Source organism: Diabrotica virgifera, chromosome 3 (genome assembly GCF_917563875.1).
Source record: "Diabrotica virgifera virgifera chromosome 3, PGI_DIABVI_V3a".
In the NCBI taxonomy this organism is placed as follows: domain Eukaryota; kingdom Metazoa; phylum Arthropoda; class Insecta; order Coleoptera; family Chrysomelidae; genus Diabrotica; species Diabrotica virgifera.
Window position 1 is genome coordinate 277,827,422 of NC_065445.1, and position 14,374 is coordinate 277,841,795.

The 14,374-nt window shown below is 33.8% G+C and overlaps 1 protein-coding gene across 1 annotated transcript in view; it reads right to left on the reverse strand.

The window, feature by feature from the left end:
- Positions 1-1,247: 1,247 nt before the first annotated feature.
- LOC126882760 (uncharacterized) overlaps positions 1,248-14,374 on the reverse strand; it is a 47,751-nt gene continuing 34,624 nt past the window's right edge. Inside the window, exon 2 of the mRNA XM_050647753.1 lies at positions 1,248-1,577. Within this exon, the coding sequence (XP_050503710.1) occupies positions 1,248-1,577 (330 nt within the window). The remainder of the gene's footprint in view (positions 1,578-14,374) is intronic.

Sequence of the window (14,374 nt, forward strand, 5' to 3'; positions counted from 1 at the left end):
TTTCGTTATCCACAAACCAACCGATATCGTTATAATTAGGGGCTGCCGAATTTGTATCACACGTAACTGATTCTGGTGAAAATATATTTACACCAATACTGCAGTATCTGATTGCTCTGATTTATTTGGTAACAAACAAATGTAACGTTTCAATCAGCCGAATGAACGCTACACCAAGCTCCGCTTGGTATTTGTCCCTCGGACTATATATTTCTAGAAGCGACCCTACTACCGTCAAGTCAATTAGTACATCTCTTCGAAGCTATTTAATGCGATAAAAATTTGTACTAGCTCCCTTTTGCCATTGCCACGTAAATCAGGCACAATATTGGCATACATTATCGTGTTTGTGTGTAGGCCGTTAAACAATGGCCCCTACCTCGGGAAGAAGATTTTAATCAAGCACCTGGAAAAGAAAACCTTCTACCGCTACCTTGGAGAGCGAATTAGCTTACAACCGTATCCTGATGCAGTAGAATAAATTAAACAAGACAGCCCTACAGAGACAAGACAGCCCAACAACGTAGCCCTAGACTTCCCTTAACTACCGGCGACGACAAATTCTACAGGGATTGGGGACCTCCTTTAGGAACTGTAACGGAAGGACTTAAAGCTGAGTAAATTTTTACCTTTATAACTTTTGTACCGATTACCAGCGGGGTCTCGGTCACGGGCTTAGAAAATTAACTTGTTATCAGTATACAATAAAAATGATTTTTGTTAAGTTTTTTTTTATATTTCAATAAATAGCGTATTTAAAAATGATTAGGTAGACTTTTTATTTCCTGTACCTTTTCTGGGATGGGTGTGAAGGAAGAATGAACAGGGAACGAACCCAGGGCTGAGCAGTCGGGCAGGGCACCATTCTGATGGATGGAACGGTGGACGTTTTTCTTTTGAATATCCTAAGGGATGTTCGAGGAATTCCTCCCATCGTTTCTCCCAACAGTGTGGTGTTGCTTAATGCCCTGGTCTTGTTATGATCAGGATGTTACACAAAATACTACAGGAACATAAAAACCATTTTTGTAGCCATGTGTAGTAAACATCTGACAAAAATATTTAGAAAAGTATTGAAAAGTTCCATCTACATAAAAAGAATCTACATTACACAAAAAGTAAGGATTTCTGAAACAACTAAAAATTGCGGAATTATTTTTCGTAGATAATAAAAAGTTTTCACCCGTATTTGTTTTTAAATTTAAGTTCACTAACACTTGAAGAACTTCTTCCTGTGACTTGGACAATTATGGTGTGGATTTTCGTCTTGCAGCATAGATATTTCTTCGAACGCAAGGAATGTCTTTCGTCGTCAGCGGTAAATTGCTGAAATTTTCTTTTCTCAATTCCTTGTGGACAATCTTTAAAGGTCTTTCACATATATCTTCTACAGCTTTCCTCTTTGCAGAATTACTAAAAATTTGCCAATCAACGTGGATATCTGGAGCATAATTATGCTCCACCGATGCTTTTTTAAGAATAACGTAATTTTCATCACCTTCCTTTGTGTACACCTTTTGTTGACACTCTTTTTTGATGCATCGCCATCTAACTTTTCCATCTTTGGAGACATGGGCCTTTGAATATTTATATTCATTAATTATTAATAACAGTTCTCCCCTTTGACTAAACATAGTCGTTGAATTCGCCATTTAAAAGTTAAACACTAGCGGACAAAACCGGACACTATACCGTAATACTTGCAACTAAAACGAATAACTGAAAATATTTATATTCTTACTTTCAACTATAATCAAATTTGGAATTTCCGGTCATCAAGACTTAATCCCCAACTTTCTCGGCGATGGGGTAGCAGGTACTTGGGATTAATGGGCCCAGGTAGTTCGTGAGGCAGTTAGATAACGCCGAGTAAACGGGCCAAAGAATCACATATAGGTAGTTGTAACACCATTAATAACGCCGTAGAGGCGTAGGTACCCATGAAGCTCTCTTTGCATTCAACGTACTAATCCAGAGATGCTTGGACGTGAACCAGGATATGTACGTCTGTTTCATAGATTACCACAAGGCTTTCGATAAAGTCCGCCACAAACAGCTAATGGACGTCCTCAAAGCAAAACAAATACAATACAATGACCTTCGAATTATAACAAATCTATATTATAAACAGCAAGCACACATACGCATTAACGAACACACATCAGAAGAGTTCGAAATTAAAAGAGGAGTGCGACAGGGGTGTGTATTGTCACCACTACTATTCAATGCATACTCTGAAGAAATTATGAAAAGAGCTCTTGAGGGAGAAACAGCAGGACTAAAGGTAAATGGAACGCCAATTAACAACATTAGATATGCGGACGATACTGTCATAATAGCAGACAAGCTTAAAGACCTCCAAAAGCTAATGAACAAGATAGTTGAGTATGGAGAAGAATATGCATTATCAATAAACATCAAGAAAACTAAATTTATGAGGATATCAAAAACCCAAAATAATGATGAAAGCCTGACAATTAAAGGTAAAACTTTAGAACAAGTAGAAAACTATAACTATCTTGGCACAATAATTAATCACACAAACGATTACTCCAAAGAAATCAAAGTTCGAATAGAGAAAGCAAGAACAAACTTCAATAAAATGAGAAAGGTACTTTGTGCAAGAGAACTGAAATTAGGGACTCTTAACGCATCGACTACTAAAAAGTTGGAAGCATTTGAACTGTGGGTGTATAGAAGAATCCTGAAGATATCATGGACCGAGCATATAACAAACAACGAAGTCATGAGAAGAGTCAACAAAAGACTGGAAATATTGGGAATCATCAAGACACGAAAGCTGCAGTACCTGGGGCATGTTATGCGTAATGAGAGATACAACATACTTCAGTTGATGATACAGGGGAAAATCCAGGGCAAGAGAAGTGTAGGAAGGAGACGAATTTCGTGGTTGCGTAACTTGAGGGAATGGTACGGATGCACATCAACCGAATTGTTTAAAGCAGCAGCATCTAAGATTAGAATAGCCATGATGATTGCCAACCTCCGTCGCGGAGATGGCACGTGAAGAAGAAGAAGAACGCCATTAATGATGATGATAAATATTATTTACCGCTTCTTTTACGTTGGCTAATACGTCGTCGTTATTTATTGCATATAAGTAAGTTATTAACATAACAGAAAAACTTATTTAAAATACATAAATGTCAAATTTCAATCAGAGCTGAAGAGTAATAAAACACTAATTCACAACCAAAAATATTTTAAATATTTATTAATAACAAATTGAAAGATATACAATTATAGGTGCAGTCATGTTTCCATGATGATTTACGATGTCTGGACTCCTTCAGGTCCGACCCTGACTTCGAAACAAAGGAATGTTGACAGCGAAATTGTATCATTATGCTGTCTAGATGCTGCAAGATAGATGTGAATTTCTGGTAAAGCCGATAATAAATATGGTAGAAAATGTCGAAAACAAATGCCAAAACATGATGTAGATCATAATGTGTAATTTTATGTTACTCAGAAATGTTATGCCCAAAAAGCGGTTATTAACTTTGTTAGGGGTAATTAAACCAAACCTTCGTTATTGTTAATTCCCACTGTATCGGTAGTAGATAATTGTCCAGAAATATACAAAAAAGTTGAACTTAGCTTTGTTTAAATATCAGTTGTCTAAATTTTGGTAATCAATCTTCGGATTTTATTCAGCTGCTTGTATCATTATTAACAAAGGGTTGGATGATTTTAATTATAACGCATTTAAACTAATTTAATAGGTGAAAAATTATACTTCAGTGAAAGTTAAAATTATCCTTTTGAGTCACTGAAGGTGAATACGAGCTGTTACCTCCGATTTCGTTCAACCTCCATCGATTTGCATAAAAATTGGTGAGTGGTTAGAGGATATCTCAAGAAACAAAGGTAACATGGTGCCAACTTGCGATTTTACCCTGGGGGTGGATGCCACCCCTTCTCGGGGTGGAAATTATTTTATTAAAAATAACCCCATAATTACATAGAAGGACAAATTCTAAGCAAAATTTGTTATATAAAGTTATTAAATTAATCAAAACTTTTTGAGTTATTAAAGATCAAAAATTTAAATTTTTCGTAAGAAAAATGCATATTTTTAACCGATTTTTCATAGATAATAACTCAAAAATTTTTCATAACTCAAAAACTATAAGTTTTTACAAACAAGTTATTATAACCAAAATTGAAGCTAATAAAAAATAAACTCTTTACTAAGAAACCTATTAATATTAACTAAAAGTGAGTTCTAGGTAATTGAATGCATATTTTTTTCGGTGAGTACCCAAATCTAAGTATTCAAGCTTAAATTACGGGAAAATGACGCATTTTATATCTAAACTTATGAAATATTTGTGAAAGTACTTAGAAATATCTATCAAATGAGATACCGAACAAGTTAATAGCATTAAAATTTATGCTCCAAAAATTTTTCAAACATTATCTTTTAAAAATTTTTCCAAAAAATGTTATCGTTTTTTTATTAACTCCGTTAATTTTTAAGATATCAGGTTCGCCTAAAAACGATTTGAAAGGTAATTCCAAAGGCTGTTAAAACGCGTTGAACTTAATCGTATAAATCTTTTGTCTTGTGCTCTGATAGTTAACTTTATATGCTAGTGACCGGTCTAGTATCACTCCAAGATATTTGGGTCTATCAGTATGTTCCACGCGTTGTACGTCCCAAGAAACATTCAGTTTTTTATGCGCCAGATGGTTGTTGAGATGGAATTCACATACTTGGGTTTTAGTAGGGTTTGGCTTTAATGAGCTTTGTTTTCTAATAAGTTGACATCAGGTTTAAAGCCTCTTCCATTGTCGACTCTACTTGTGTGAGTGTTTTCCCCTTTACGGCGATACCAAGGTCGTCAGCGTAAAGAAAACTCTCAGTCTGGGGTACATTGGTTGGTCGTTGGTGTAGATGTTAAATAGGGACGGCGCCAAAACCCTTCCTTGAGGTAGACCACTTTTTTGGGTTCTCCATCTGCTCTTCTTTCCATTTAGCACAACGTAGAAGCTTCTATTGCACAACAGTGATCTAATGATATTTACCAGGTCATACGACTGCTGAGGTGCTATGTGCTATCCGTATGGATGGAAGGGATGGAAGCGTGGACACTGGAAAAAATTGACGTGAAGAGGCTGGATGCATTCGAGATGTAGATGTACCGAAGAATACTGAAGATCTCATGAGTAGGTAGAATAACCAACGTAGTAGTAATGAGACGTATGCATAAGGAAAGAGAGGTACTTCTAACAATTAACAGAAGAAAACGGAGATATATGAGACATGTGATGAGAGGAGATAAATATCTAATACTCCAGGTCAATATGCAAGGAAAATCCAGGGAAAAATATCCATAGGAGGGAGATGTAACTCATGGCTGAAGAACCTTAGGGAATGGTTTAGAATTATTTAGAGCCGCGGCCCTAAAAAATCGCCCTGATGATTGCCAACCTTCGAAGCGGAGACAGCACCTAGGGAAGAATTATAAGGTTTGTTCCAACTCGATACAACACCGTTCTTGAATCGTTACGCGCATGCGCAATAACGAATAATTATGCGCAGTAACACATTTTTCGTTACTGCGCATACTCGTAACCGTTTAAGAACGGTTTTGTATCGAGTTGGAACAAACCTATAATAAACAACCAGTTTTTCACAATCTTTAGTGCGATACTATTTTGTTTTTTGCTTAAACTAAAAAAAGTGAATAAGTATTCGTATATTTATAACGTTGGTCATATATTTTTTAAATGTCCATCCATTCCTCACGTTTTAAAAACTCATCATATTTAAAAATGCAGTACAATATTGATTTAACCATATGTATATGTATGTATTCGATAAGATAGTCCCGACATTTTTGTACATTATCGCTTTAAGTACCTGACATTTCCTGCCTGGCGACGTTTCCTGCATTTTGATATTTCTCATTGTTAAAAAAGCAACAGTCATCCACGAACGTTATAAAATACCAAATATGAACATATTGCAAGAGCATAGTATAATATCGAAGAGAAATATTATTTATGACTGTTCAACATTGAGTTTACAGGTACATATATTGAAAATTTTCTGCCGTCTATTTCGGTTGGAATGCTCTAGATTTATTTTCTATAGTCTTGGTAAGCTTATAAATGAAGAATTTGACAGACAGCCTGTAGAGTCAACGGAGACAGTAGCAGCAATGGTTACCAAAATAACCAACGAGGAAGTGGCTCAAGCGCTTCAAAAAATAAAGAAAGGAAAAGCGGTAGGACCAGATGATATTCCTGGGGAAGTATGGAGAGCATTGGGAGAGACAGGAACAAGGTGGCTAGCAGGTCTATTTAATAGAATTATGGTAGTTGGACAAATGCCAGACGAATGGAGAAGCAGTATACTGGTACCTGTTTACAAAAACAAGGGAGATATACAACAATGTACAAACTACAGGGCTATAAAACTGCTTAGCCACACCATGAAAATATGGGAAAGAGTAATTGATAGACGGATACGTGAAGAGACCGAAATATCCGAGAATCAATTTGGCTTTATGCAGGGTAGATCAACAACAGATGCAATTTTCATTATAAGGCAGTTGATGGAAAAATACAGGAGTAAAGAAACAAACGCTCATATGGTATTCATTGATCTTGAGAAAGCATATGATAGAGTTCCTTGAGAGATTCTGTGGTGGGCACTCAATAAGGAAGGAGTCCCTGGTGAATATGTAACGATTGTGAGGGATATGTATGAGGGAGTAACGACTAGTGTTAGGACAGGTGTGGGAGAGACTGATAAATTTCATGTGAAAGTAGGATTGCATCAAGGTTCTGTGCTTAGTCCGTATTTATTCTCATTAGTTTTGGACCAGATAACAGCGAAAATACAGGGTAACATTCCATGGTGCTTAATGTATGCTGATGATGTCGTGTTAGTAGGAAATAGTGAAAGAGACTTAGAACAAAAACTGGAACAGTGGAGACAAGCTCTGGAGGAAAAAGGTTTAAAACTTAGTAGGACAAAAACAGAGTATTTGGAATGTTCATTTAAAGATGGAGCTACTACAAATAAAGTGGTATCTTTGGATGGTGAAATGATTGTAAAAAGCAATAGTTTTAAGTACCTAGGATCGGTATTACAGAGTAATGGAGAAATAGATGGAGATGCATGCAGTAGAATTAGGGCTGGATGGATGAAGTGGAAAGAAGCGAGTGGTGTGTTGTGTGACAGAAAAATTCCAATGAAGCTGAAGGGAAAATTCTATAAAACAGCCATAAGACCAGCTATGATGTACGGAACTGAATGTTGCGCAGTGAAAAAGAAAGAGGAACAGCGAATGCATGTGGCGGAAATGAGAATGCTTAGATGAATGAGTGGAGTGACAAAGAAGGATAAAATTAGAAATGAGTATATTAGGGGAAGTCTAGGTGTGGCACCAATTGATGCCAAAATGAGAGAGCATAGGTTAAGATGGTTTGGTCATGTTCAACGTCGAGACGTTAACCACCCAATACGAAGAATAGCTGAAGTGCAGATTCCTGGAAGGAGTAGGACAGGAAGACCAAAGAAGACCTGGGGGGAGACGATAAGGCAGGATATGTTGGTAAAGGGGATTAACATTGATATGTCCCAAGATAGAATTGTGTGGAGAAATGCAATTAGGGAAGCCGACCCCGCATAGGGATAAGGCAAAGAGAATGATGATGAGTCTTGGTAAGCTTATACGGTATTTACCTAGCATAGAAAACATAGTACGTAATACATTTGCAATAGTTTTGCAACATTGCAACGATGGACAGAAATGAGTGAAGAACAGTAAGTGACTTCTGAAAAAGAACGAGCTGAGGAGGAAGAAGTAGTAGAAAGAAGAGAACTTAACAATTCGAAAAAAGGTCTGCAAAATGTAAATATGGTATACACCGGAATCACCAATTAGTTTCCCTGAGGGTCCGTTTCGAAAACCTATGACACTTCCGGGGTCCGGATTTATACTGCCTGTATCTGACTGTTCTGATTTGGTTTCTTTGTGGATTCTTGTTAAAAAATATCCCCTATAAACAAATCAGAAGGGTGCCGGGCGAAATTTTTGGGCAGAAATTGTTTAATATTTTTTTTAACAAATTCAAAACATCACCTTTTTTGCACGCGAAAATATGTTTTTAGCATTTTTGGGTCATCTTAAATAAAAAAAGATCTGTCATTTTATTAAAACTTAGGAGTTTTCAAGCATCGCAAATGCATATTTTCGCATTTTTCAGATTTTAATTCGCTTATAACTCGAAAACTACCAACTTTTCAGAAATATGACAAGAGACCTTTATTGTTTATAATTACCCAAGAAACCTAAAAATACATTTTTTGAGGTAAAAAAGTAATTCTGAATTTGCTTAAAAAATTGTTTGACTCGGCACCCTTCTGATTTGTTTAAAGGAGACCTTTTTGAACAGGAATCCGCAAAGAAATCGAGCCAGAAACATTTTTCTGATTATTTCATTAATAGGAGATTCTGACCAATAGAAAGCTACAGAAATCTAAATTAAACTGATAACTTTTTTGATAATTGCCCGTCGTCAAGCATATTACGTCAGATGCCCTTCGTTGCTACGAAAAAATACATTCAGTGACATTAATGACAAATGTTTTAAAAATTATAAAAGTGATGACTTTCAACCGTCAAATACATATTTATAACAACTGTGTGTTTAATTATTGTACTAATTTGTACTTACATAAATAAATTACAATAAAATTTTGGTTTTGAACAGTTTTATTCATGAAATAATCGCAACAAATTGCACTCGATCTCTAAAATTAATATAGAATTTCAGAGCTCTTGTGCAATTACTACTGATAACTTTTCTGTATACTTTTCTGTAAGTTTTCATGGTACAATAAATAAAATATAAATTCATTGTGTATTGTTTTGATGTTATTATTAGTATATTTTGAAAACAGCAGTATTGTCAATTGTTACTGAGAATATTTTAAAAATTAGGAATTTACATTTTGAATGCTAATGAAGTTTTTAGACATCTTCAATTTTGTAGAAAGGAAACTCAGGAATTTAAAATAAATAATCATAGTAGAAAATGCTCATTAACGTGTTATCTTTTCTACATTTTTTCAATTTTCAATGCAAGGTGTTTGTTGCAAACTTATTAAATCTGAAAATTATTTTAATTAAATGCACATCTGAAAAGTACTCCTACTTAACATACAGTAGAGAGGAAATGAATATAAAAAAATGCACATGACAATTTTGTATTACAGCTTACTTAATTTCAAAATTAATGATTAGTAAGTATAACAATAAGGGGGAAAACTCTTTACAAAATTAAATTATCAGAGAGAAAAATAACATTTTTTTATGTACAACCTGTCTGAAGTTTGGAGTGAGTTTAGTGCAACTGAGTCTCATTAGGGAGTTGAGATATTCATGGGCAGGGGAGGAGACTGGATTGCACCAGGTAAAACCGGCGCATCCATCCCATACCCAGAAATTCCAGTAAGTAAATAATTATCGTGCTTTCGCCCCACACCAGGGGATTAAAACTGCCTCCGGCGCACTCCTGCCTACAGCTTAAAGGACCATTTATCGAGACTGGATTACACCAGGTAAAATCGGCGCATCCATCCCATACCCATATTCATCTGTTAAGTGAGATCTCCACCGATTTTTAATAAAGTTCATTCTTCATAAAGCGGCTTCGCACACATAACTTGAGCCACATACATTGTTGAACATAGTACACAATTTCATGGCCAAACACTAGGTATATTCTGAATTTATTGATGGTCCGCACAAAACTAGCTCACAATCCGGATGCGGATCGCGGTCCGCTAATTGGTGACCCCTGGTATACAATATGCTAGAAAACAACTCAAAAACAAGAATGCACCGGGTCCAGATGGGATCAAACCATCGATTTTAAATTTGATCGGTGGTGCCTACATTAACAAACTAGATACCTTATAATACATTATACTTATAGTCTAGTAAAATAAAATTACACTACATGTAAATCAAAATGTAAATTCGTACAGGTTGAAACAAATTTTATATTAAAGTTTAGGTGGGTACAAAAGATATTTTCAAGAAAGTATCCAAATCATACAAGGGGATCATTGTTTAAATAATTAAAAAGGGGTCATTTTTGCAAAAAAAATACTTTTTTAACTGCTGAGGTCATTCAATTACTAATGAACGTATATAGGATTGTCTTCTGCAAAGCTGAAGGGTAAATCTTTCACATAAGACTTACTAAATTAAATTTGACCCCCTATTTATTTAAATAATTATGTATAAAACTTTAAAAACAAATTTGCAAAAAATTATTTTTAGCGTTTTAAGTTAGCACTATAAAATATCTTATTTTACAGGATAAGTTGCGCTATGTTATCAGTATCAACCAAAAAAAATTGGTCGAAAGACATTGAATATTTTTTGAGATATTGAATTTGTTTAATAAATGTTACTATATTTTCAATTGCAAAAACGCGGTTGTTGCCAAAGAAATATTCACCTGTAATAAATTTTATTATTTTTATTTTTATGTTTATTTTGGATAAATGTATTAATAAATTCAAATTTCAATTAAACTTCCCTCTAAAATGGCATTTTAAAATTATTCAAATTTGTTTATAATTTTTTTTTTAATAACGTCGCGGGGATTAAATATTTTGAAATGCCGTTTAGATAATTGGGTTCCTGGGAATTTTTCACTAATTAACAAATTTTTTTGTCTTTTTTTCCTCTTCTTTTTTTTTCTTGGATTTATATTACTACGGGCTCTTTTAGGGTTAAGTTTCATTAAGAATGTCGAATCTCTAAGTTGTAGATTCTAGACCTAAAAATATTAAGATTGTTCAAAAATCACTTAAATAAAATGTAGCTACTTACTGAGTTACAGGGTGTTTTATTTAAAAATTTAAAAATTATTTGTACCAAGTACTTTAAAACTATTTGACGTATCCTTATCGTACTTGGCAGATAGTGTGGCTATTATACACCCTACTAAATTGTGATTAGTAAACGTTTCTAGCTAGTGCCAGAGGCGTACGACGGGGGATAGTTAATGGTTGACCCTTCCCAAATTCTACGTCACTGAGGGAATTACTATTTTAGCGAAATTTTTCGATTCTCCAATACTTCCTATGTAAATAATATACTCTTTACTGGTAACGAGTAAGTCAATAGTTTTCGAGATATTGGACGTTAAAAATGAAACGGCATAGTTAATTTGATTCATTCATTCATTCATTTTAAACTTCCAATATCTCTCAAACTGATGACTTTATCGATACCAATAAAGTTATCTACATACAAACTATTGGAGAATCGAAAAATTTCGCTAAAATAGTAATTCACTCAGTGGCGTAGAATTTGGGAAGGGCTAATCATTCACCATCCCCTGTCGTACGCCTCTGGCACTAGCTAGAATCGTTTACTTATCACAATTTAGTAGGGTGTATAATAGCCACACTATCTGCCAAGTATGATAAGGATACGTCTAATAGTTTTAAAGTACTTGGTAAAAATAATTTTTAAATTTTTAAATAAAACACCCTGTAACTCAGTAAGTAGCCACATTTTATTTAAGTAATTTTTGACCAATCTTAATATTTTGAGGTCTAGAATCTACAACTCAGAGATTCGACATTCTTAATAAAATTTAACCCTAAAAGGGCCCGTAGTAATATAACTCCAAGAAAAAAAAAGAAGAAGAAAAAACGACAAAAAAATTTTGTTAATTAGTAAAAAATTCCCAGGAACCCAATTATTGAAACGGTATTTCAAAATACTTAATCGCCGCGACGTTATAAAAAAAACAAATTAAAGACAAATTTGAATAATTTTCAAATGCCATTTTAGGGGGGGAGTTTAATTTAAATTTGAATGTATCAATACATTTATCGAAAATATACATAAAAATAAAAATAATGAGACCTTAAGCAGGTGAATATTTCTTTGACAACAACCGCGTTTTTGCAATTGAAAATATAGTAACATTTGATAAACAAATTCAATATCTCAAAAAATATTAAATATTTTTCGACCAATTTTTTTTGCTTAATACTGGTAACATAGCGCAACTTAGTCTGTAATATAAGATATTTTATAGTGCTTATTTAAGACGCTTAAAATAATTTTTTGCAAATTTGTTTTTAAAGTTTTATATACAATTATTTAAATAAATAGGGGGTCAAATTTAATTTAGTAAGTCTTATGTGAAATATTTACCCTTTAACTTTGTAGAAAAAATCCCATAGACCTTCATTAATAAGTGAATGACCTCAGCAGTTAAAAAAGTATTTTGTTTGCAAAAATGACCCCTTTTTAATTATTTAAACAATGATCCCCTTGTATGATTTTGATACTGTCTTGAAAATATCTTTTTTACCCACCTAAACTTTGATATAAAATTTGTTTTAACCTGTACGAATTTACATTTTGACTTTTTTTTATTTTATTAGGCTATTATACATAGCAAAATAATATGCAAATAATTGACTGGAAATATACCTAGTAAAGTCCAATTACTTAACAATAGAACAAGGACCTATAAGAAACTTGAGAATGGGCGAAGATGAGGAAATTAACGACACTGAAAAATTCAAATCATTAGGATTCCTTATCTCAAACAACAGAACCACTGAGCCAGAAATAACCAACAGATTAGTACATACAAGAACATGTATTAAATAAATGAAGGGGTAACTATGGGATAGGCAGATTACCAGAAATATAAAGAAAAGAATGTTTTTAACCTTGGTGCGTAGTGTAATGATCTAGATAACAGAGAATTGGGTAATAAACAAACGAGACAAGTCCAAAATACAGCAACCGAAATGTAGTTCATGAGAAGAACCTCTAAAGTAGCAAGGCTGGATTGTATCAGAAATGAGGAGATAATAGGAAAAAGCAGAACAAGATAACCTACGCTACAACGAAAAAGATTTAGCTTGGTATGTACAGTGAAACGAAATAAGCGCCGCCAAAAGTGAAGCTATAAACTACCCCAGATAATTAAAATAATATTCGAGAATAATATTTCAATCAGCCATGATAGCTATCGTCTACCCTAGACTAGCTCAATCTCCCAAGTTGTGAGTCCACCTTTAGTGATGAGCGAGACCGGTCTTGGTCTTGGTCTTGGTCTTGCAGCAAGACCAAGACCGTCTTTTGGTTTGCAAGACCAAGACCAAGCCACGTATTCAAGACCAAGACCGAACCTTGCAAGACTACGCAAGACCAAGACCAACCTGCAAGACTCTTGCAATTTTTTGCGAAATTGGTTTTTTATTATTTAACTTTATTTTTTTAGTTCAATAATACATACTGACATTGTAATAAACCTTAAAGAATATCGAATTTTTAAAATACATAATATTTTAAGCTAAAAATCAACAGTTTTGATATATACGTTGATTGGTAGTAAAACAGATTAAGGGGAATTGGTTTTAACACTCCTCTTCTAACTTTTCTAGCGTTATCTTATAATTTTACAACAGTAAGTACAGGGTATTTAACGTAAGCAGGCCACTCAAATAACAAAAAAAGCAATCGAACGTCAAAAAAAAGGGGAACACAATCGAATCTAAAATGCTCCGTATTAGACTATCGTATAAGAACACATTTTATGAAAAGAATACTAAAGACGTCGTTTCTGTAGTACCCAAAAATGACATTTAAGAAACCGTATATGTAGAAACAGAAATAAAATTATTCCTATGACAGTTCAACAGTTTCCAGTGTGATAGATTTTCCGCCATATTTGATTCTAAGTGGAACTTAAAAGCTAAAAATAATGAAATTTTTTTGAGTGATACTGGATTCTTCGGAAAATTATTTTCTTTTATTTTTCTATTTTCAGTTATTCTCTATTATGAATAGTTTCCGAGATATCGAGCTTTGTCACACTATACAGCCACCCTATGTATATGCAGAATGTTTGCTAAGTATGTGTACAAACTGTATAGGTTAAACGTTCATATGAACTGAAAATAATTTTTTTTTAATAAGAAATTAGTGTTCACGTTCGATACATCATTTGAATAAGAATTTTACATCTGGTTAAAATTGAAGGTTTTTAAAATTTTTTCTCCACATAAAAAACATAGTTTTGCTTTTGCCTTGTATACACATAGTTTCAAAATTTATGCATCACCCCTCGTATTCACGATGTTTACGCTTTTATAAATCCGTATCTTTATCACATATTCAATGGGCCTTTTTTAATAAAAAATATACCATTTTTGATTTTTTATTTTATTTGATTACCCATTTAATTGACCTGGTTTTGCCAAGGTGTAAACATTTGAAAAATTTATTCTGCTGAAATTTTTGAAAACGTGAATAAAAATGAATCGTACTTTAATTTCTGA